General features: G+C 42.3%; 1 protein-coding gene across 1 annotated transcript; it reads right to left on the bottom strand.

The window, feature by feature from the left end:
• Positions 1 to 5595: 5595 nt before the first annotated feature.
• Positions 5596 to 21168, bottom strand: LOC124048857 (stAR-related lipid transfer protein 7, mitochondrial-like). Its single transcript, XM_046369978.1, has 8 exons — positions 20061 to 21168; positions 19639 to 19802; positions 11204 to 11253; positions 10717 to 10827; positions 8829 to 8911; positions 8582 to 8681; positions 8364 to 8448; positions 5596 to 7729 (listed from the first exon to the last, which is right to left on the bottom strand). Exons 1-8 carry the CDS (start codon positions 20519 to 20521, stop codon positions 7563 to 7565), a joined length of 1221 nt encoding a protein of 406 aa, XP_046225934.1. The 5' UTR covers positions 20522 to 21168; the 3' UTR covers positions 5596 to 7562.
• Positions 21169 to 22257: the final 1089 nt, after the last annotated feature.

The following is a 22257-nucleotide window of genomic DNA, read 5'->3' as shown; positions in this document are numbered from 1 at the left end:
CCTCCCCCACCCTTCCCCTCTGTAAATTATAGCAGCACTTTAGGTAATGAAAGAGTTGAAGACCGGCCACTAATAAAAGCCATTAAGTGAATAAAGCACTTCCCCCTCTAACGAAATTAAAGAATCTGCCCCTTCAGAGAGGGGAGGACTCTCTATTAATATTTATGAAATGCGGAACCAACCCCCCCAAACTCCCTGTACCACATACAATCCCACCCTGCCCCGAGTCCTTCTCGCCAGTCCACCTATCCGAGGAGAAAATCCCTAACCCCTCCTAACTTGAAGGAGGGGCTGAGGGTACGGGCTTTGGTGGTGTTGGAGAAGACGCAGTCATGACAGTCCGTCTCCAGTTGAGCTAGAGGCGAGACACCCAGCTCAGAGGAGCACCTGCTCTTTGTCGCGACCCTCAACTCTACCCCACCAAGCTGGATGTCCCACCATCGGCTCTGGGGCAGGAAGGATGGAGCCTGAGGGTCTCCATGGACAGACCAGGATGGAGGGAGTGACTTTCCAGTGACACCAGTTGGAGTGCTTCAAAGATGGCTGAGGTATAATGGACATGTGAGGTATAACAGGTAAGTTATATTGAAATTCTGAATGTTCTAGTGTTTCTAATGTTTTGTATTTGCCTAATTGTCTTGAGATCCTCTGACAGCTTCCATGACCCTTGGTCCACAGTACCCCTGGTATTACAGCTATTTAAGATGTCTGTTTTTCTGTAGTCTTGCCTTCAGTGGAAGAGGACAAAGATGATCGTTATCCAAGTCCTGTGGACGAAGCGAGACAAATGAAACTTTCTACCGTCTAATATACAGTGTATTCTATAAATTGTGAGGTTTATAGTTTAGAAAAATATAGCTTAGTTTGAAAGACCTTAGTTTTGGATACTCAGAGAAATTGAAATTGTTAAAACAGCATGTGTGAAATCATATGTCCATGCATAAAAACCATGACACCATCCCACCAACCATAATACCATCGCGCCACCTTTGTCCACCTGAAACAATCAAATACTCAGATGGACAGCTCTATCTTTGCAGTGCAGTTTTCCCTGGACATGTCAACCTTCCATAGTCCATTTTCCCCCCTTTATTTTCACTTCTAGTCTGTTACCAAAACCCCATGCCCATCGCTCTATACACAAGTTGTCAGTCACTCTTCCATGCATATCTTTAATCATTTCATCACACAAAGTGGTTCAGTTGTCGGAGCTTAACTTGATTATCACTGTAACCCTTCCCATTTCAATAAGATATCCCAGGGGATATAGTAAAGAATGGAGGTAACAATATTTCCAAACCCGCTGATGGGGCTGTCCTCACAGGTCTTTTAGAGAAATCATCCGTTTTCCATCTGTGGAGGGCATTATTTCATACTGACTGGCTGCTGAGTCCAGTGACCGATAACCAGGTTCGAACCACCATGTCAAAAGTGGTTGAGTCTCAGGTCTGATGAGATGGCAAATTTCTACAGATGGACACTGGTGATATGGATGGCTGTATCTGCTGTTCCCGAGCTGTTCCATCTTTGTCCTTGGACATTGAGACTATTCTTTGTCCATTAGCTGGAGGACCTAAGAGCTGGAGATATTGATGTACTTTAACAAGATAACCATAATTTCACCAAACTTTGTTTTCATTGATTCCCCATAACGTAGTAGTAATTTCATTAACAAACTCTTCCTGTTGTTCTGTTTTGATTCATATGATGTTGATAAAAAAAAAATCTGAGTTAAATGGTGAAAATGTATGTTTTTTTAGGTATCTGGTGGGGTGGGGTACGAAGGATGGGAGGGCGTGGTTTGTCGCAGTCTATGCGCAGGAAGGGCGGTGCCCGCATTCACTGCAGTGAGTGTGACCTATGACTAATCCTTTTTTGTAATTTTCTTGATGTCCCTCGCCACACTGTATTACGAACACTTCCCCTATCTCTATAGTGTGTAAGTCGGTGTCATTTGGTTCCATCACTCAGCAGGTCTGTAGTAACCCTCCCTGATGCCAATGGACATCCACCACTTCTCCTCCTGGGCTATCAATGCTGTAGAGTTATGGTGTTGTCCTCGGATCACAAGCAAAGTGGTTGGAAGACCAAAGCATCAAGAAATAGCATATTCTGGTGGCGGATTGTTCCTTTCGTGATTTTAGAGCGGATTTCAATATTCACTCATGATGGACTGACTGGCTCCAGTCATGCATTTTTCTATCAAAGTGATCAAAATGTACTTTTTACAGGATTCTACTTTTTTAGCTCTACCATCCCACCTTTAATTGACCAGACTGAACCTGGTCCCACATGACCTCAGATGGCTGTACATCTCCGCTCAGGACCCCATTGTGCTTGATCTAACCATGCAGTACTTCTTCTGTCCATGGTGGTGCCAAGCACTTTGGAGTCTTGTGAGCACTCTCCACACAACATGCTTAACTGGATGTAAAACAAATCCTACATATTTATCCATAGTTATGACAGAGCTTTGTCCAATTCGGATTCTCACCACTTTTCTCTGAGGTGGGCCCACGTTCACCCCTCCTCAAGGACTTAAAGTGGTTGGAATGGTATAGCCAGTGTGTGTAGATGGACTTTCAGTACAATATTTCTTACACCCATCCAATGCGTTTTAATAGTTGAAGGTGAACGAGTACACACTTTAAAGAGGAGAATTAGGCTCCATTGATGCACTAGTCTAGTGTGAGGTCAAAAGTCACAACTGCACATTTTCCATTGGGTAAGATCTGAAGCCATTTTTGATTTGATGATTCGAAGGACAATTTTTACCCTTTATATTCTCACAAGTATGTTGTTTCTGTGGGTCCAAATAAATTAAACAAAAAGACTGTGTGAATCTATGAAATTTAAATGAATTTGTCAGTGTTAAATGGACATGGATTGGAGAGGACAAAAGGAGAGAGACTTATTGAATTATTGTGAATAAAGCAGTTTTGTGGTTTCCTACAAGCTGGTTGCAGCGTGGCAGATTTATGGCCACAATCAATTAGAGCAAGTGTCTCCACATTTGCTAAGGCACTTTAATCTCCACCAGGTCGTCAGACTTCACGGGATCAAAGTACTCAAGACTGTGGACATATTGGCTCTGAAAACCATACTGCTGAGACATTAATTTATCATGTCATTTGGCACAATGTTACTTATGCCAACAAGTTTTCAATCCCAGCGATAATGGGCATGTAGGCTGATTTCACACATATACTCAGCTTTCTTTTTATCCAGTTTTGTGGTCTGAATTCACAATGGGGGGCATTTAATGCAGTCTCTGGGTGGTGCGAAAGGAATTACCTTAAAGATCACATTCGCTCATTTGAATAAACTCTCAAAAACATTGTCAGCCTCTGATTTTAAGGTTCAAAGAAGTTTTATCCAAAGGTACAACGTTCTTCAGACTTTTATGGTTCATTTGCATCATAAAATACTTTATGATTTGTATCAACTGGGTTTGTCAACCAGATGATTCAGTCTAAGCACAAGTAAAATATCCAATGTCCTCATATATGGAAGCAATGAGGAAATGGCTTTCCCCCTGTAAAACAGAACTGACCACGTTTTCGCTCAGACAGAGAATGTTTTATTTACCCACTTATCTCCTCCATGCCATAAAAACCAAACCTTGCTTTCTTTGTCCAGGAAAAAATGATATTTTAGGTCACGGATGCCATACATGATCACACTGCACATTTCCAGTGGATGGTGTGGTTTGACATTTGTACCGTTTCACATCCTGGACCTGCTTCAGCCATCTGTTGTCTGCATATAACACTGTATAGGAGTTTAGGCATTTCATAGGAGAACGTCAGAGTGGGGCGGGCGGCTAAGATTTAAATGTCCATAACAATTGTTCATTTTGGCAGAGAAGTACATTTGTGTCCTGAAAAGACTAGGGTATCGAGCTAACAGAGATCTGGCCACTGGGGGTACGTGGCACCCATCTTACAAAAAGAAGGTTGAGCGGAATAAATAAAACACATCCAGGAAGGAGCAGCTTGGCATTGCAGGAGAAACAGCACGACTGACGAATGACTCGACTGACGAAATTATTGTTATGGCGGCCCTAAAGGGACAGGATATGCTGATTTTAAAAAATGTTATTTAACTAGTTAAACTTAAGAACAAATTCTTATTTACAATGACAACTTACCCCGGCCAAACCCTAACGACGCTGCCAATTGTGCGCAGCCCTATGGGACTCCCAATCACGGCCAGTTGTGATACAGCCTGAAATCGAACCAGGGTCTGTAGTGACGCCTCTAGCACTGATGCAGGGCCTTAGACCGCTGCGCCACTCGTTAGCTGATGAAGACAATGGCACTGCACTAGCTAAAGCATGCAAGCTAGATAATGTTGTAAAACCTTTTAATACATTAGTATTTCATTACTTGTTAACATTTAAGCATTGCATTTCAATAAGCATTTAACACATTATATAGTATTTAAAGGCTTTTTCATCAAGGTTACTATAGTGTAGCCAAAGATTAAGGCAAAATACAATATACTTCAAATGGATTTATTGAATCTGATTTGTTGCTCCATTTCAACATGGCAACTAACTTATTTCCTGGTTTCATAGATTTTCCTGTTCTTCTCAATTTATTTTACACAATTTCTAAGGAATCAACTTCTGGAAATCATACACAAGGTGTTCAACTGCATGTTGAGAAAGCGATTTGGTTTATATAACACACCACTGTGGCCTACAGGAGGTGACATAGTTGTCTAGAAAGACAAGTGTTACAATCACAAGGTGGACATTACAGTAGCTCTACAACTGACCATCTCAAAACAAAAAGCTCAATTAGAGGCTATTTCCTCTCACAACATTTCAAACAGTTATATACTGCTAACTGAACAGTTTTTCCCCAGACAGAAAACAAGTGTGTTTATCACAAAGGTAAGAGTAGGCAAACGATCTTCAGACTTCATGAGAGTAAGTTACTTTTAAAGGGATGGTTCGGAATTTTGGAAATAAGGCCATTTTTCTACTTCCCCAGAGCCAGATGAACTTGTGGATACCATTTTAATTAATGTGTCCAGTCTGAAGGAAGTTAGTTTGCTAGCAAATGCTAACTAGCATCAGCACAATGACTGGAAGTCTATGGGTATCTGATAGCATGTTAGTAGATACCCATAGACTTCCAGCCATTGTGGGAGCCAAGGAATTAAACAAAATTACCCGTACCATAGTTCAATAGCAACTTTTAATCAGTGGTGTAAAAATACTTTAAAGTAATGTAGTTGTTCTTTGGGGTCTGTACTTTACTATTTATATTTTCCAACTTTTACTTCACTACATTCTTAAAAGAACATATTGTACTTTTTACCCCATATATTTTCCCTGACACCCAAAAGATCTCGTTACATTTGGAATGCTTAGCAGAACAATGGTCCAATTCAAGCACTTATCAAGAGGTCATCCTACATCTTCTGATCTGGCGGACTCACTAAACACATGCTTATTTTGTAAACAATGTCAGTGTTGGAGTGTTCCCCTGGCTATCCGTAAATTAAAACAAGAAATGGTGTCGCCTGGTTTGCTTAATATATTGAATTTGAAATGATTAATTATTTCACTTTTGATATTTAAGAAATTACATTTACTTTTGATACTGAAGTATATTTAAAAACCAAATACTTTTACTCAAATAGTATTTTACTAGGTGACTTTCACGAGTCATTTTCTATTAAGGTATTTTTACTCAAGTATGACAATTTGGTCATTTATCCACCGCTGTTTTTAATGCACTTTTACATTTCTAACTGAGTAATGGTGAACTACCAACAATCTGTTTCATGGAACTGCAGTCACGCATGTACTGTAGTCACGCATGTACTGTAGTCACGCATGTAGTCACGCATGTACTGTAGTCACGCATGTACTGTATACTGAAACCATAAATTAATGAAACTTTCACTGAAAACCCCCCCTGTTTTAACCAATATCAGCAACACAGAAAGAAAAGAAAATATCACACAGAAACGGGTGTTAATTCAAATTGTACCAGATTGTCAGGCTGTAAATAGAAAAGTCACATGTTGTGTTAATCTATCCCACAGAGCACACATTCATGCCCCTTGGTCCACCAGAAGGAACTAGGTAATATATCAGACCGGGGGAAAAAACATTAAATATATTAGACATATACACACACACACAAGGATGCAAAGGGCACATGATGTTACTAAACACGTGCCTTCCAAAGCTCATCAGTAATAGAAAAAGCACTACTATTAGTAAGGCCACTTTCACTGTGAAGGTACAGTAACAGCTGAGCAAACAAACATCTTCCTCTGTAGTGCAAACTATCAAGCAGTGTCTTAATAATGCCTGTTCCATTACTTTGAACTTTGCACTCAGGACAAAGTACAGTTATTCAGTCACAGTCATGGGAGCAGCAGGTAGCCTAGCAGTTAAGAGTGTAGGACCAGTAACCAAAACGTAGCTGGTTCAAATCCCAGGGCAGACTAGGTGAAATACATATGTCCATGTGACCTTGAGCAAGTCATTTAACCCTCATTGTTCCTGTAAGTCACTCTGGATAATGTAAATATCCATTCCATTGGAAAGCAGATAGTTAGGTGGCACAGGAACACATGCTTATTTTTCATAGAATTTCTGGATCAGGGCATAAAACATGGACGAGTGGAGGGGAACTGCAATGTTTGAGCATTTGCCCCATAGAGGATTTTGCAGTTGCCATAAGACACCTTGGACAGGAAGACACTGCTAATCTTCAGAAGGCTGTTAGAGGTGACCTGGCAGTTTAAAACACAGACAAGGTATGACAAAGAAGTGAGACACCTCAGTTCTGCAGACAAAAACATCACTAATCCCATAACGTGAAAAAGATACCACTAGATCCCTTAAATCCACTCACCTGTGGAAGTCAATGTGCGAGGGAATTCAGCTAAAAAGCATGTTCCTTGAGTTCCTGGTATCACAGCGTTTTTATTTATAGATGTTCTCCTTTCTCGGTTGTATAAACAAACTATGCATGCATGCATGTAGCTAAGCCTCCACAACGAGCTATTTCAGTGCGGATATGACCAAATAAGGAACACAAACAAGGTGGCTGGAAGAAACTAGTAGACATGGTGGATGGAGTGAGAAACAATGCTTTGGCAACATCTCTATAGAGGTAATATTTTTGGTGCAGTCTCGCTAGTTGGTGTAGCAACTAGTTAACAAAAGGAGGCATGATGGACACCTCTCCCCTCAGGATGTTGGCTTTCTAGCACTATTGTTTCAAGGCAGAAAGCTCCAATGGCAATTCTCCTGGCAGAAAAAGAGAAGTCTTTCCTCCAAAGGGTTCAAAGGCTCTTGTTGGTACTGTTTAAGCTTCTCATGACAATTATGTTATCAATATGGCTATGACCATTATAACCACTCAAATAGCAACAGCATAGCACAAGTATGGCATATCTTCAATGTATGTATATTCCAGCTTCATTTGATATCCCATCACCCCTTGTGTCCAAAAGCCTGTGTTTTGAAGGTTGTTGTATGCGAGCAGATGCAGGTTACTCTCCCCAACCCTGCTAAAAGAAAAAGTCCCTTAGGCGTAGATCTGCCCAGGGTGCGTGTTGTCCCCAAGCCGGTCCTGACTGGGCTGGTGCTTGGTGTCGTTGGACTTCACGGAGCTGGCATAGTCATAGATCCCTACCTCCAGGTTCTTAGCCTTCAGGGCTGCAGTATGCAGTTTCTCCAGAAAGTCAGGCATACCTATGAGTGAGGAGGGCAAAAGATGATGACCAGGATAACATGCAACCACATGACAAACTACACTCATGGCAGTGGAGAATGCAGACCTCAATTACCTACTTTTTTCATTTTAAAGGGTTTGATTGAATACTCTACCCAAGGTGACTCTCCATCCAGATAAAAGTAAATCAGACCAAGAAGCAAAGCAGTGAGCTACAATACCAGCAGATCAAGTTGTGGGTCATGCTGAAGAATCAGCCAATAACTGTAGCCCAGCTACCGCAGGCTAAAAAAACATATTTTTAAAATATTTTTTAAAGACTATACCTCTCCCATTGCGTTAGGGCAATATAATAGTTTTGCATTGTTAGTAGCTGCATTTGATGTAAAGATCACTGGGAATTGTTTGTTCCTTTTGTGCCCAACTGCCCTTCAGTGAAGCACTTCTGCTGTGTCGCTTCAGAGGAATATCTGACTATGTACGGACAGTACCTACATTTACGATGAACAGATGGCTGTCCTTTTGAATAAGGAGGGCTGTTCCTGTAAATATCCCATATCTTTTGTTTGATATTCTAACAATTACTACATCCAGTTTACACTTGGGGATAATCATTAAGCTCAGTGAAGAGAAACCAGGAGTATGAGGGCTCACCACTGGACACCATCCAGCTCACACAGTAGCGGGGAAAGGCGGTCTGAGGGTCGTCGCTGTAGGTCAGAAGGTAGTTAAAGCCATTCTGTGGGTCAGGACAACATGACAAGGTCAGATACTGTAATCTAACATGCACACAATAAGCATAGAACAAAAATCATAAGTCACTATAGGGTAAGATTATCTGTTGTCTTGTCTTCAAGGGCCTCTCTATTCACCTCATCAAAGGACTTGTGAGGGCGAATGACCATCTTGGACTGGTATGAGTGGACTCTGACATAGTCCTGAGTTTCTGGGACTCCAGGATGCTGAACTGCTCTAAATGACACAAAAAAAGTAGAGAAAGGGAGAAGAGGGAGAGTAAAAAAATAATATTCCAAGCATCTGAGTGGGGGAAAAAAGTGATACAAAATTACCTCACATTTGTATTTAAATATAACTATTTTACATGAATTCAACCCTCACCTGGAGATCAGGACCATCAGATTATTCTCCACATCAACATTGTAGCGACGCACATAAACATAGTCCCTCGAGTACATGGGATACTGTGGGAAGATAATCCAACAAATCAAAAATACAATACAAAATGTAGGATACAACATGTTGCCATCTGACCTACGACATAGCCCTTATTCAAGGAAACATTGCTTCTGCTTCATAAAATACAATACTGCAGCAGTTCCCAAGCTAGGACCCATGTGGGGTCGCCTGATATGTAAATGCATTCGCAGGAGAATTTCCAAAATCCTGAGAAAAAAAAATGTACACCGTACCAGTCAAAAGTTTACATTGTAGAATAATAGTGAAGATATCATAACTATGAAATAACACATGGAATCATGTAGCAACCAAAAAAGTGTTAAAAGATACATCTCGTTTTGTCTATTTGAGATTCTTCAAAGTAGCCACTCTTTGCCTTGATGACAGCTTAGCACAGTCTTCGCATTCTCTCAACCCAGCTTCATGAGGTAGTCACCTGGAATGCATTTCAATTAACAGGTGTGCCTTGTTAATAGTACATTTCTGGAATTTCTTTCCTTCATAATGCATTTGAGCCAAGCAGTTGTGTTGTGACAAAGTAGGGGTGGTATACAGAAGATGGGCTAACCAAATAGGGCGAAGTCCATATTATAGCAAGAACAGCTCAAATAAGCAAAGAGAAATGACAGTCCATCATTACTTTAAGACATGAAGGTCAGTCATTCCGGAAAATTTCAAGACCTTTGAAAATTTATTTTGAAAATTTCTTCAAGCGCAGTCGCAAAAACCATCAAGCGCTATGATGAAACTGGCTCTCATGAGGACCACCACAGGAATGGAAGACCCGGAGTTACCCCTGCAGCAGAGAATAAGTTCATTAGAGTTAACTGCACCTCAGAAATTGCAGCCCAAATAATGCTTCACAGGAGACAATGAATCAGGATGTCATGGTCAAATTGCTGCAAAGAAACCACTACTAAAGGACACCAATAATAAGAAGATACTTGATGGGCCAAGAAACACAAACAATGGACATTAGACCGGTGGAAATCTGTCCTTTGGTCTGATGAGTCCAAATTTGATATTTTTGGTTCAAACCGCCATGTCTTTGTGAGACGCAGAGTAGGTGAACGAATGACCTCCGCATGTGTAGTTCCCACCGTGAAGCATGGCGGTGGTGTGATGGTACTTTGTTGGTGACACTGATTTTTATGCCGCGATATGCCATCTCATCTGGTTTGCATTTAGTGTGACTAGCATTTGTTTTTCAACAGGACAATGACCCAAACCACCTCCAGGATGTGAGGTCTATTAGACCAAGAAGGAGAGTGATGAGTGCTGCATCAGATGATCTGGCCTCCACAATCACCCGACCTCAACCCAATTGAGATGGTTTGGGATGAGTTGGACCGCAGAGTGAAGGAAAAGCAGCCAACAAGTGCTCAGCATGTGGGAACTGAGCATTAATGCCATGTTCAAAACAACTGGGAACGGCCATCTAACTCGGAATTCCAAATCGCAAACTTGGGCCTCTTTGTAGACTCTGACGTCATGATTTGACCTCGTATTTTCCAAAGCTCCCAGTTGTCTTGAAAGCACCATAAAACTCCTAGTAGCCTACCCTTCACCAGCTCATATCTGTGTGAAACTGGATTCAGTGCTCTCTTTTGCATTAAAACTGTCTGCTTGCAAGTATCTGTAATAATCAAATTAGAGCATCATGAGCAAGGCAAGAACATGAAGCACTCACAACAGTCAACAAATGTTACTTTGTAACATCCGAGAGAAACCACTGAGGCATATCACAAGTGCATGACTGATAAGCAAGAGTTCTGCATTTCTAGTGTGCGAGTTGGCAGGGGAAACTTACAGGGAAACGTGTGGCCCAGTGCACAACCTCTGAGCCTGTATTGACGTCCCGGTCCACCACCTCCAGCTTGAGAACCAGAGCATCCCATGTCTTCCTGTACTCCATGTCCAACTGGGGCAAAGGGCAGAACATGAGACAAGAGAGGAGCAGAGGCGTAATATAGCACGCACATACAACACCTAGAGCTACATACTTGCACAAAAACCTTACACTCCACCAAGCGCAATTGGGTAAATAGACAACAACAAGAGCTAAATATGGACATAGACACTCAAACGCAAGAGGAGCGTATGAACATACAGGGAATCTGGTGCTGAATCTACAAACAAGTCACTTGTACAGGTGACACCACCCATTTTTCTACAGAATACATTTCTCTACGGGTTCATTAAAAGCACTAAGTTTCCTCTTTCAAACAAATGTGTTTTTTTGCATTAAATTAATTTAGCAATTTAGACAGTTAGCATAAAGGAAACTAGCTTAGTACCTGGACATTGAAGAACTGTCGGGGGGTGACGTCGTTATAAGAACCCCAAACTGAAAAGATGAGGGAAAGGGGTCTTAATGATGACACCAGGGATGTCCGACAAAAGATGAATCTGTTCTTTCATACAATCGATTGGTCGAAATTTTAAAATGTGTATTTTTCCATATATAGGACACATCCTACGTGTTTTAATCAAATCAACTACACTGCAGTCGGAAAGTATTCAGACCACTTTACCTTTTCCACATTTTGTTACTTTACAGGCTTATTCTAAAATTGATTGAAGTTGTTTTCTTGCACCCTCATCAATCTACACACAATACCCAATAATGACAAAGCAAAAACAGGCTTTGAAATTGTTGCAAATGTAAAAAAAAAAGACAAAATATCACATTTACACAAGTATTCAGACCCTTTACTCAGTACTTTGTTGAAGCACCTTGGCAACAACTACAGCCTTGAGTCTTCTCGGGTATGACACTACAAGCTTGGCACTCCTGTATTTGAAGAGCGTGTCCCATTCATCTCTGCAGATCCTCTCAAGCTCTGTCATGTTGGATGGGGAGTGTCGCTGCACATCTATTTTTAGGTCTCTCGATCAGGTTCATGTCTGGGCTCTGGCTGGGCCACTCAAGGACACTCAGTGACTTGTCCCGAAGCCACTCCTGCATCGTCTTGTTGTGTGCTTAGGGTCATTGTCCTGTTGGAATGTGAACCTTTGCCCCCTTTGTAGGTTTCATCAAAGATCTCTCTGTACTTTGCTCCGTTCATTATTGTCTTGATCCTGACTAGTCTCCCAGTCCCTGCCACTGAAAAACATCCCCACAGCATGATGCTGCCACCACCATGCTTCACCGTAGGGATGGTGCCAGGTTTCCTCCAGACGTGATGCTTGGCATTCAGGCCAAAGAGTTTAATCTTGGTTTCATCAGACCAGATAATCTCGTTTCTCATGGTCTGAAAGTCCTTTAGGTGCCTTTTAGCAAACTCCAAGCGGCTGTCATGTGCCATTTACTGAGGAGTGGATTCCGTCTGGCCACTACCATAAAGGTCTGATTGGTGGAGTGCTGCAGAGATGGGAGAATCTTCCTGAAGGACAACCATCTCCACAGAGGAACTCCGGAGCTCTGTCAGAGTGACAATCAGGTTCTTAGTCACCTCCCTGACAAAGGCCCTTCTCCTCCAATTGCTCAGTTTGGCCGGGCGGCCAGCTCTAGGAAGAGTCTTGGTGGTTACAAACTTCTTCCATTTTAGAAAGAAGGCAGCCACTGTTCTTGGGGACCTTCAATGCTGCAGGAATGTGTTGGTACCCTTCCCCAGATCTGTGCCTCAACACAATCCTGTCTCGAAACTCTATGAACAATTTCTTTGACTTCATCGCTTGTTTTTTTCTCACTGGCACGCACTGTCAACTGTAGGACCTTATATAAACAAGTGTTTGTCTTTCCAGATCATGTCCAATCAATTAGGTTACTTTACTTAAATCCCTCATTTGTTTAGTTAAAACATTCCCTATTCCCAACCCTTGCTCTCTTTCCATGACACATATATGCATTGCATGCACGAGACCAATAGGGCCTGACCTAAAGCATATCATAATCACACCAATGAATTGGTTATAGCAAACTCTGAACACTAGATTAAAGAAGACTGGAGGTATTGCTCGCCTGAGGTAGAATACCTCATGATAAGCTGTAGACCCCACTATCTATATTATTCGTAGCCGTCTATTCACCACCACAACCCGATGCTGGCACTAAGACCGCACTCAACGAGCTGTGTAAGCAAACAAGAAAATGCTCATCCAGAAGCGGCACTATTAGTGGTTGGGAACTTTAATGCAAGAAACTTAAATTCATTTTACCTCATTTCAACCAGCATGCCACAAGGAAAAATAAATAAAAAAGAACTCTAGACCACCTTTCCTCCACACACACATACAAAGCTCTCCCTTGCCCACCATTTGGCAAATCTGACCATAATTCTATCCTCCTGATTCCAGCTAACAAGTAAAAACTAAAGCAGGAAGTACCAGTGACTCGCTCAATACGGAAGTGGTCAGATGACGCAGATGCTACAGGACTGTTTTGCTAGCACAGCCTGGAATATGTTCCGGGATTCATCCAATGGCATTGAGGAATACACCACCTCAGTCACCGACTTCATCAATAAGAGCATCGACGATGATGTCCCCACAGTGACCGTATGTACCCAACCAGAAACCATGGACTACAGGCAACATCCTCAACAATGTATAGGCTAGAGCTGAAGCTTTCAAGGAGCAGGAAACTAATCCTGACGCTTATAAGAAATCCCGCCACACCCTCTTACGAAGCATCAAATAGGCAAAGCGTCAATACAGGCTTAAGATTGAATCCTACTACACCGGCTCTGAAGCTCGTCGGATGTGGCAGGGATTGAAAACTATTATGGACTAAAAAGGGAATCCCAGCCACGAGCTGCTCAGCGACACGAGCCTACCAAATGAGCTAAATGCCTTTTATGCTCGCGTCGAGATAAGCAACACTGATGCATGCATGAGAGCACCAGCTGTTCATGACAACTGTGTGATCACGCTCTCCGTGGCTGATGTGAGCAAGACCTTTAAACAGGTCAACATTCACAAAGCCGCTGGGACAGACTGATTACCAGGACATGTACTCAAAGCATGCGTAGACCAACTGGCAAGGGTCTGACATTTTCAACCTCTATGACCAAATTTGTAATATCTACATAAACAGACCACCATAGTTCCGGTGACCAAGAAAGCGAAGGTAACCTGCTTTAATGATTACCCCCCCATAGCACTCAAGTCAGTAGCTATGAAGTGCTTTGAAAGGCTGGTCATGGCTCACAACACCATCAAGCCAGAAACCCTAGACCCACTGCAATTTGCATACTGCCCTAACAAATCCACAGAAGACACCATCTCAATCGCACTCCACACTGCCCTTTCTCACCTGCACAAAAGGAACACCTGTGAGAATGCTATTCATTGACTACAGCTCAGCGTTCAACACAATAGAGCCAATAAATCTCATTGCTAAACTAAGGACCCTGGAACTAAACACCTCGCTCTACAACTGGATCCTGGACTTCCTGATGACGGGCCACCCGCAATTATAAATAATAACAGAGGCTGGTCTAATGGAAAAAAATAATAATAACAGAGGCTGGTCTAATGGAAAAAAAGTGTAAAGCCTTCATTACAGCATAGCAAAGATTAAAAACTGATGAATTTGTGAAGTTGTTTGTCCAACATGTGGTTGTGAGGCTTGGTGCTCACGGAATTAGTAGACTACTCATTCCAGGGTTATTATTATTGTTTATTTATTTTACAATTTTCTACATTGTGGAATAATAGTGAAGACATCAAAACAATGAAATAACACATGGAATCATGTAGTAACCAAAACAAGTTAAAATAAATATTTCAAAAAATATTTCATTTTCTTCAAAGTAGCCACCATTTGCATTCTCTCAACCAGCTTAATGAGGTAGTCACATTGAATGCATTTCAATTAACAGGTGCACCTTGTTAAAATACATTTGTGGAATTTCTTCCCTTCTCAATGCGTTTGAGCCAATCAGTTGTGTTGTGGCAAGGTAGGGGTGGTTTACAGAAGACAGCAATATTTGGTAAAAGACAAAGTCCATATTATGGCAAGAATAGCTCAAATAAGCAAAGAGAAACAACAATCCATCATTACTTTAAGATGTGAAGGTCTTCAAGTGCAGACGCAAAAACCATCAGCACGATGATGAAACTGACTCTCATGAGGACCGCCACAGGAAAGGAAGACCCAGAATAACCTCTGCTGCAAAGAATAAGTTCATTAGAGTTAAGTGCACCTCAGAAATTTCAGCCCAAATAAATGCTTCAGAGTTCAAGCAACAAACATCTTAACATCAACTGTTCAGAGGAGACTGAATGAGTCAGGTTTTCATGGTCAAATTGCTGCAAAGAAACCACTACTAAAGGACACCAACAATAAGAAGAGACTTGCTTGGGCCATGAAACACGAGCAATGGACATTAGACCAATGAAAATGAATCCAAATTTGAGAATTTTGCTTCCAACTGCCATGTTTTTGTGAGACGCAAAGTAGGTGAATGGATGATCTCCGCGTGTGTGGTTCCCACCGTGAAGCATGGAGGTGGTGTAATGGTGCGTCGCTGGTGACACGGTCAGTGATTTTTTTTTGCCACACTTAACCAGCATGGCTACCTCAGCATTCTGAAGGAAAAAGGGGGAGGCTTGCAAACCGAAGAACACCATCCTAACTGTGAAGCACGGGGGTGGCAGCATCATATTGTGGGGGTGCTTTGCTGCAGGAGGGACTGGTGCACTTCACAAAATAGATGGCATCATGAGGTAGAAAAATGTGGATATATTGAAACAACATCTCAAGACATCAGTAAGGAAGTTATAGCTTGGTCGCAAATGGGTCTTCCAAATGGACAATGACCACAAGCAATACTTCCAAAGCTGTGGCAAAATGGCTTAAGGACAACAAAGCCAAGGTATTGGAGTGGCCATCACAAAGCCCTGACCTTAATCCTATAGAAAATCTGTGGACAGAATTGTAAAAGTACGTGCGAGCAAGGAGGCCCACAAACCTGACTCAGTTACACCAGCTCTGGCAGGAGGACTGGTCCAAAATTCACCCAACATTGTGGGAAGCTTGTGGAAGGCTACCCAAAACATTTGACCCTCGTTAAACAATTTAAAGGCAATGCTACCAAATACTAATTGAGTGTATGTAAACTTCTGACCCACTGGGAATATGATGAAAGAAATAAAAGCTGAAATAAATCACTCTCTACTATTATTCTGACATTTCACATTCTTAAAATAAAGTGGTGATCCTAATTGACCTAAGACAGGGAATCTTTACTAGGAATTGTGAAAAACTGAGTTTAAATGTATTTGGCTAAGGTGTATGTAAACTTCCGACTTCAACTGTATGTATGCGCTCATCTCAGTGAAATGATCCACCTAAAAGCCAATTCATGCTTGACACGATAGGTGCTGGTTCTGCTCACACTGCCCTACCCTGTGCTCTGACCTCTTTCTCCCCTCTCTCTCCAGATGAAATCTCGCGTCTTGTGACGGCCGGCCGCCCAACAACCTGCCAGCTTGACCCTATCCCCTCCTCTCTTCTCCAGACCATTTCCGGAGACCTTCTCCCTTACCTCACCTCGCTCATTAACTCATCCCTGACCGCTGGCTACGTCCCTTCCGTCTTCAAGAGAGCGAGAGTTGCACCCCTTCTGAAAAAACCTACACTCGATCCCTCCGATGTCAACAATTACAGACCAGTATCCCTTCTTTCTTTTCTCTCCAAAACTCTTGAACGTGCAGTCCTTGGCCAGCTCTCCCGCTATCTCTCTCTGAATGACCTTCTTGATCCAAATCAGTCAGGTTTCAAGACTAGTCATTCAACTGAGACTGCTCTCCTCTGTATCACGGAGGCGCTCCGCACTGCTAAAGCTAACTCTCTCTCCTCTGCTCTCATCCTTCTAGATCTATCGGCTGCCTTCGATACTGTGAACCATCAGATCCTCCTCTCCACCCTCTCCGAGTTGGGCATCTCCAGCGCGGCCCACGCTTGGATTGCGTCCTACCTGACAGGTCGCTCCTACCAGGTGGCGTGGCGAGAATCTGTCTCCTCACCACTGGTGTCCCCCAGGGCTCTGTTCTAGGCCCTCTCATATTCTCGCTATACACCAAGTCACTTGGCTCTGTCATAACCTCACATGGTCTCTCCTATCATTGCTATGCAGACGACACACAATTAATCTTCTCCTTTCCCTCTTCTGATGACCAGGTGGCGAATCGCATCTCTGCATGTCTGGCAGACATATCAGTGTGGATGACGGATCACCACCTCAACTAACATCAAGGCGGTGGCCCGTTCCTGTAAACCCCTTCAACTCATCCAGAACGCCACAGCCCGTCTGGTGTTCAACCTTCCCATGTTGTCTCACGTCACCCCGCTCCTCCGTTCTCTCCACTGGCTTCCAGTTGAAGCTCACATCCACTACAAGACCATGGTGCTTGCCTACGGAGCTGTGAGGGGAACGGCACCTCAGTACCTCCAGGCTCTGATCAGGCCCTACACCCAAACAAGGGCACTGCGTTCATCCACCTCTGGCCTGCTCGCCTCCCTACCACTGAGGAAGTACAGCTCCCGCTCAGCCCAGTCAAAACTGTTCGCTGCTCTGGCCCCCCAATGGTGGAACAAACTCCCTCACGACGCCAGGACAGCGGAGTCAATCACCACCTTCCGGAGACACCTGAAACCCCACCTCTTTAAGGAATACCTAGGATAGGATAAGTAATCCCTCTCACCCCCCCCCTTTAAGATTTAGATGCACTATTGTAAAGTGACTGTTCCACTCGATGTCATAAGGTGAATGCACCAATTTGTAAGTCGCTCTGGATAAGAGCGTCTGCTAAATGACTTAAATGTTAAATGTAAATTTCCCTCTATACCATTTGTATACCATTTGTATTTCATTAACCTTTGACTATTGGATTGCCAGTGTAACAGTATAGCTTCCGTCCCTCTCCTCGCTCCTCCCTGGGCTCGAACCAGGAACACAACGACAACAGCCACCCTCGAAGCATCGTTACCCATGCAGAGCAAGGGGAACAACCACTCCAAGTCTCAGAGCGAGTGACGTTTGAAACGCTATTAGCGCTCACCCCGCTAACTAGCTAGCCATTTCACATCGGTTACACCAGCCTCATCTCTGGAGTTGATAGACGAAGTCATAAACAGCGCAATGTTTGACGCACAACGAAGAGCTGCTGGCAAAACACAAAAAAGTGCTGTTTGAATGAATGCTTACGAGCATGCTGCTGCCTAGCACCGCTCAGTCAGATACTTGTATGCTCAGTCAGATTATATGCAACGCAGGACACGCTAGATAAACTAGTAATATCATCAACCATGTGTAGTTAACTAGTGATTATGATTGATTGATTGTTTTTATAAGATCATTTTAATGCTAGCTAGCAACTTACCTTGGTTTACTGCATTCACGTAACAGGCAGTCTCCTTGTGGAGTGCAATGAGAGGCAGGTGTTTATAGCGTTGGACTAGTTAACTGTAAGGTTGCAAGATTGGATCCCTGAGCTGACAAGGTGAAAATCTGTCGTTCTGCCCCTGAACGAGGCAGTTAACCCACTGTTCCTAGGCCGTCATTGAAAATAAGAATGTGTTCTTAACTGACTTGCCTAGTTAAATAAAGATTAAATAAAGGTGTAAAATAAATAATAATATATATTTTTTAAATGTAATGGCCAAATCGGTGTCCAAAAATACCAATTTCCGATTGTTATGAAAACTTGATTAAATCGGTTGACCTCTAGTACTGAACGCCTGCCCAAGTCAAACACTGCTTCTTATTCCTTGCGCAAATAGCCTACAGCTGTGTGTCCTGAGCTCACTGGTGCAGGAAACTGAGTGCACAGAATATTTGATAAAATGTTTAAGTTCACTAGTGCAAGCTTCTGCGGGACCCAAGTTAATAGTTGATACAATGTTTCAAATTTGTTGCCGACAGGTCATGCAGACAGGTCATGCATCCTTTCACATAGCCAATGTGATTTATAGGATATTTATTTTTAAATCAGGATATATTCTATCTGCAGCCTACAATGTTTTCATTTCTTGGTATTATGTAGGCTATTTTAAAAGTTGGTAATGGCAATATATGTTACTTTTTAGTAACATGTTTCATCTCCATTTGGATAGAATTTTGATTAACCACATGACAATGATTGAGATATGAAGACGTTATTATAAATTACATTCCACAAAAATGTGCATATGAAAACCATAACTAGCATGCAGATCGGTAGAAAGGGTAAGATAAATTGCCATTCCACATGAGAAAGGTAGCAGACTCCTCGTTTTGCCTATTACCGGCAACTTCAGGAGAGTAATTTCAGAATCTGCACAAACCAGCAGGAGGAGAATAGTTTGGTCAGGTTAAGTTTTTTAATTTTTTCTTCTGGTTATCTAGATCTCTGGCTCCCTCGAGGCATGTCTTACTTAAATCAGATGAGTTTCAGTCAACAAAGATTTATTTTTTGGGGGTCAACAATGATATTTGTTTTGTTGCTCTAGTGCCATCCCCACGGCCTCAACAGTTCACTCAGACAGGTGTCTTGTACACCATTATTTTTTGCTTCTGCTCGACTATAGAAATCTTGGACAACCAACAACCTTTGACCAGTCAACTAAATGGGGCCAGCCCTTGATTGACTCAGACATGTAGATGATGATCAAGGCAAAGAGAGAAAATGGAAAAGTGCAAATCTACATCAAAGGGTTGATGAAATGATGACACACCATATAGTCACAAAGGAAAGTTTTACTGCATATTCTGGGTGTCAAAGATTTGTGACAATGCAGGCTTACCTCTGTATTCACATAAGTGGCTTCCCTCAATTGGCCGCCTCCACACTTTGAAATTATTCTTCTCCATGACAAGTTCCCAGCCTGTCTCCACTTGCCCTTCAGCCTTCTCTGAGGATGCACTCAGATTATTCACTGACTCCAAAGCTTGGAGCTCTAGTCCACACCTTTGGAAGTGAACAGAGTTAAGAGCTCTTACCATAACAAGCGACATGTACTGGTGTTGCTGTATATACAGGTTCAAAACACTCAACATGCAAAGCATACTGCCTGCTTTCACATTACAGGACAAGGTTGAAGTAAAGGTTGTCCTAACATTCCACGCCTGCATTATGTAAACAATTGGGCAAATAACAGTGTACAATTATATGCACAACAATATGTTTCTCATTTAGAGTTGGAAGTAACAGCATGTCTCTCTCTACCTGTGTAGTTCTTCATCTCGGACCTTCTCCTCCTCCCACAGGAAGACACCCGCCAGTGCAGCAACAAGCTTCCCCGTGGAAGCGTGCTTGCTCTGGAGTCGACGCCATATGCTTCCTACCAGGGTCCACCTAGTTCGCTCTGAGTACAGGTTTGCATAAAGCTCTCCAATCTGGTAGGCGCGTCGAAGCCTCTGGCCTGTCACAAAGCTACAATGGTTGGCAAAAATTGATAGCAAGTCTTGCTTCTTATTGTCAGACGCCACTTTTTTACTGGTGCCCACCCCCGATCTCTGGAGCCATGATAACAACAGGCCCATGCGTCTTCTACTCCATGTCGTGGTTTCGGATTTGCCATTGCTCTTGCCAATCCCCTGTCTCACTGTATTACTGCTTTTAACCCTAACAGCACATACACCGATTTCACATAAATTTATAAGCTGCCGTAGTGTAGACTGAAACATTCTGCTGATTGTGTAAGAGTAAGTTCGACCACTAGAAGTGACAGCTAATTAAAGCAAGTGCACGCTTATTAGTTAACTTTCCTATCACGCGCGATATCTGTGGTGTATTTGTTACCAACAATGTCAATTGTAACGCTGTCAGTATTGATGGGAATTTAACTACGAATCATTTATATAACATAGGAAGAAAACACTGCCAAAGATGCAGATTACTCTAACGTTAGGTGGTTATATTATCAAACCAGGTCTCAAACTGTATTTGACATTAGCTTGTTAGCTAAACTAAGGAATTCAAGAGCACGAGACAAGCACCAACTAACGTACCACCATTGAACCGATGGTAATTTGAGTGACAGCAGGCACTTGTACAGTTTATGAATAGTCGTATAAACCACTATTGTTTTTAATAGTCGTCCATTAGGTTCAATTATTAGCTAGCTCACCAATTTTATCGTCCTTTCAACTCCGTGCAATAACCAGCATCACGTTTTTCTTGCACATGGAAGTCAGTCGACAAGATATTTGTCCCTAGTTACCACAGCCACAACGTCATAATCATGGCTAAAACCCGCCTATTAGTACAATTTATCTTATTAAAATCAGATTTAAAACCTAACCTTAACCACCGCTAACCTTATGTTTCATTCTAAATTAAGACCAAAAAGCTAATTTTTGTTTCATACATTTTTAAGTTATAGACCGTTTTGACTTTGTGGATGTGGTAACTAGTGACAAGGGATCTTAGCTTGTTCACGCCAATAGGCTTCAATCCCGGATAGCACTAACCAATAGAGTTCACACCCCCCTCGAGAGTACCCGCCTTATCTGGACAACACAAATTTGATTGGTTACTTATCATTGGGGTTCTATTTCATTTGTAGTAGTTGGTGTCAATTTTTTGATTAGCCACTAGCAGTTAAGTTGGGATCCTGATTTAATTATGCGGTGAAGGTCCACGATAAAGGTGAAATACAAAAAAGGTGAAAAGGAGTCTATGCTATCCGTGATCATTGGGACGTCCCAACCCTAAACTACACAAAACAATGGCTGTGTTCGAATACCCATCCTAACGTACTGCATACTATTAGTTCATTTTAGTATACTGTAAACGAACGGTATCATTTCAGTTGAGCGTACTAGAGCTTCGCCTGTCTAACAGAAGTTGATGCTTTTGCTAGCTTGTTAGCATAACAAATGACTGGCTAAACATTTTAAGATTCCGGGTGTGCCCTGGGTGTAGTATGATGTCCCTTGGGGTATCTGTACCTATGTATGACATGCGAGGGTTAGGTTAGTAAACATGCTGGAGCTAAAATCTTGTTGTCGTGCATCCTTATTTTAGATAATACTACATGGTGTCAGAAGTGGTTTTAATAATTACATAAACTTGAAGGATGTACCAAGTAAATCATACATTCAGGCTGTTTCGAAGCAGGGACGAGATAAAACAGCATATTATTTTGCTAGCTAACGAGCAAGGACTAAGTTACTCCTAAGGAAAATGTTGCAAGAGGAAGAAACTGCTGGGATTTCAGGGTTTGCGACTCCAAGTTCAACGGGCTCTGGTCCCCCGGAGAATTTTGATTGTATGGACATTCAAAACTGACCGAAATGGATCAGGCGCTTTGAAAGGTACAGGGTAGCATCAGGCTTAAACGTGAAAAATGAGGCATTTCAAGTTAATACACTGATCTACTCTATGGGTGATGAAGCCGAGGATATATTAAATGCTTTAA

The sequence above is a fragment of the Oncorhynchus gorbuscha genome, linkage group LG11 (genome assembly GCF_021184085.1).
Source record: "Oncorhynchus gorbuscha isolate QuinsamMale2020 ecotype Even-year linkage group LG11, OgorEven_v1.0, whole genome shotgun sequence".
Taxonomy (NCBI): Eukaryota; Metazoa; Chordata; class Actinopteri; order Salmoniformes; family Salmonidae; genus Oncorhynchus; species Oncorhynchus gorbuscha.
This window is presented reverse-complemented; position numbering and strand designations above follow the sequence as displayed.

What these genes read in the sequence shown, in the direction of transcription:
- LOC124048857 (XM_046369978.1), bottom strand. Translation starts at nt 20,521, where the DNA reads ATGTTTCAGTCTACACTACGGCAGCTTATAAATTTATGTGAAATCGGT. An exon ending in ACTGGGCCACACGTTTCCCT is followed by an intron (nt 8,912 to 10,716) that starts GTAAGTTTCCCC and finishes ATCTTCCCACAG; the next exon opens with TATCCCATGTACTCGAGGGA. An exon ending in GAGCTGGATGGTGTCCAGTG is followed by an intron (nt 7,730 to 8,363) that starts GTGAGCCCTCAT and finishes CCTCACTCATAG; the next exon opens with GTATGCCTGACTTTCTGGAG.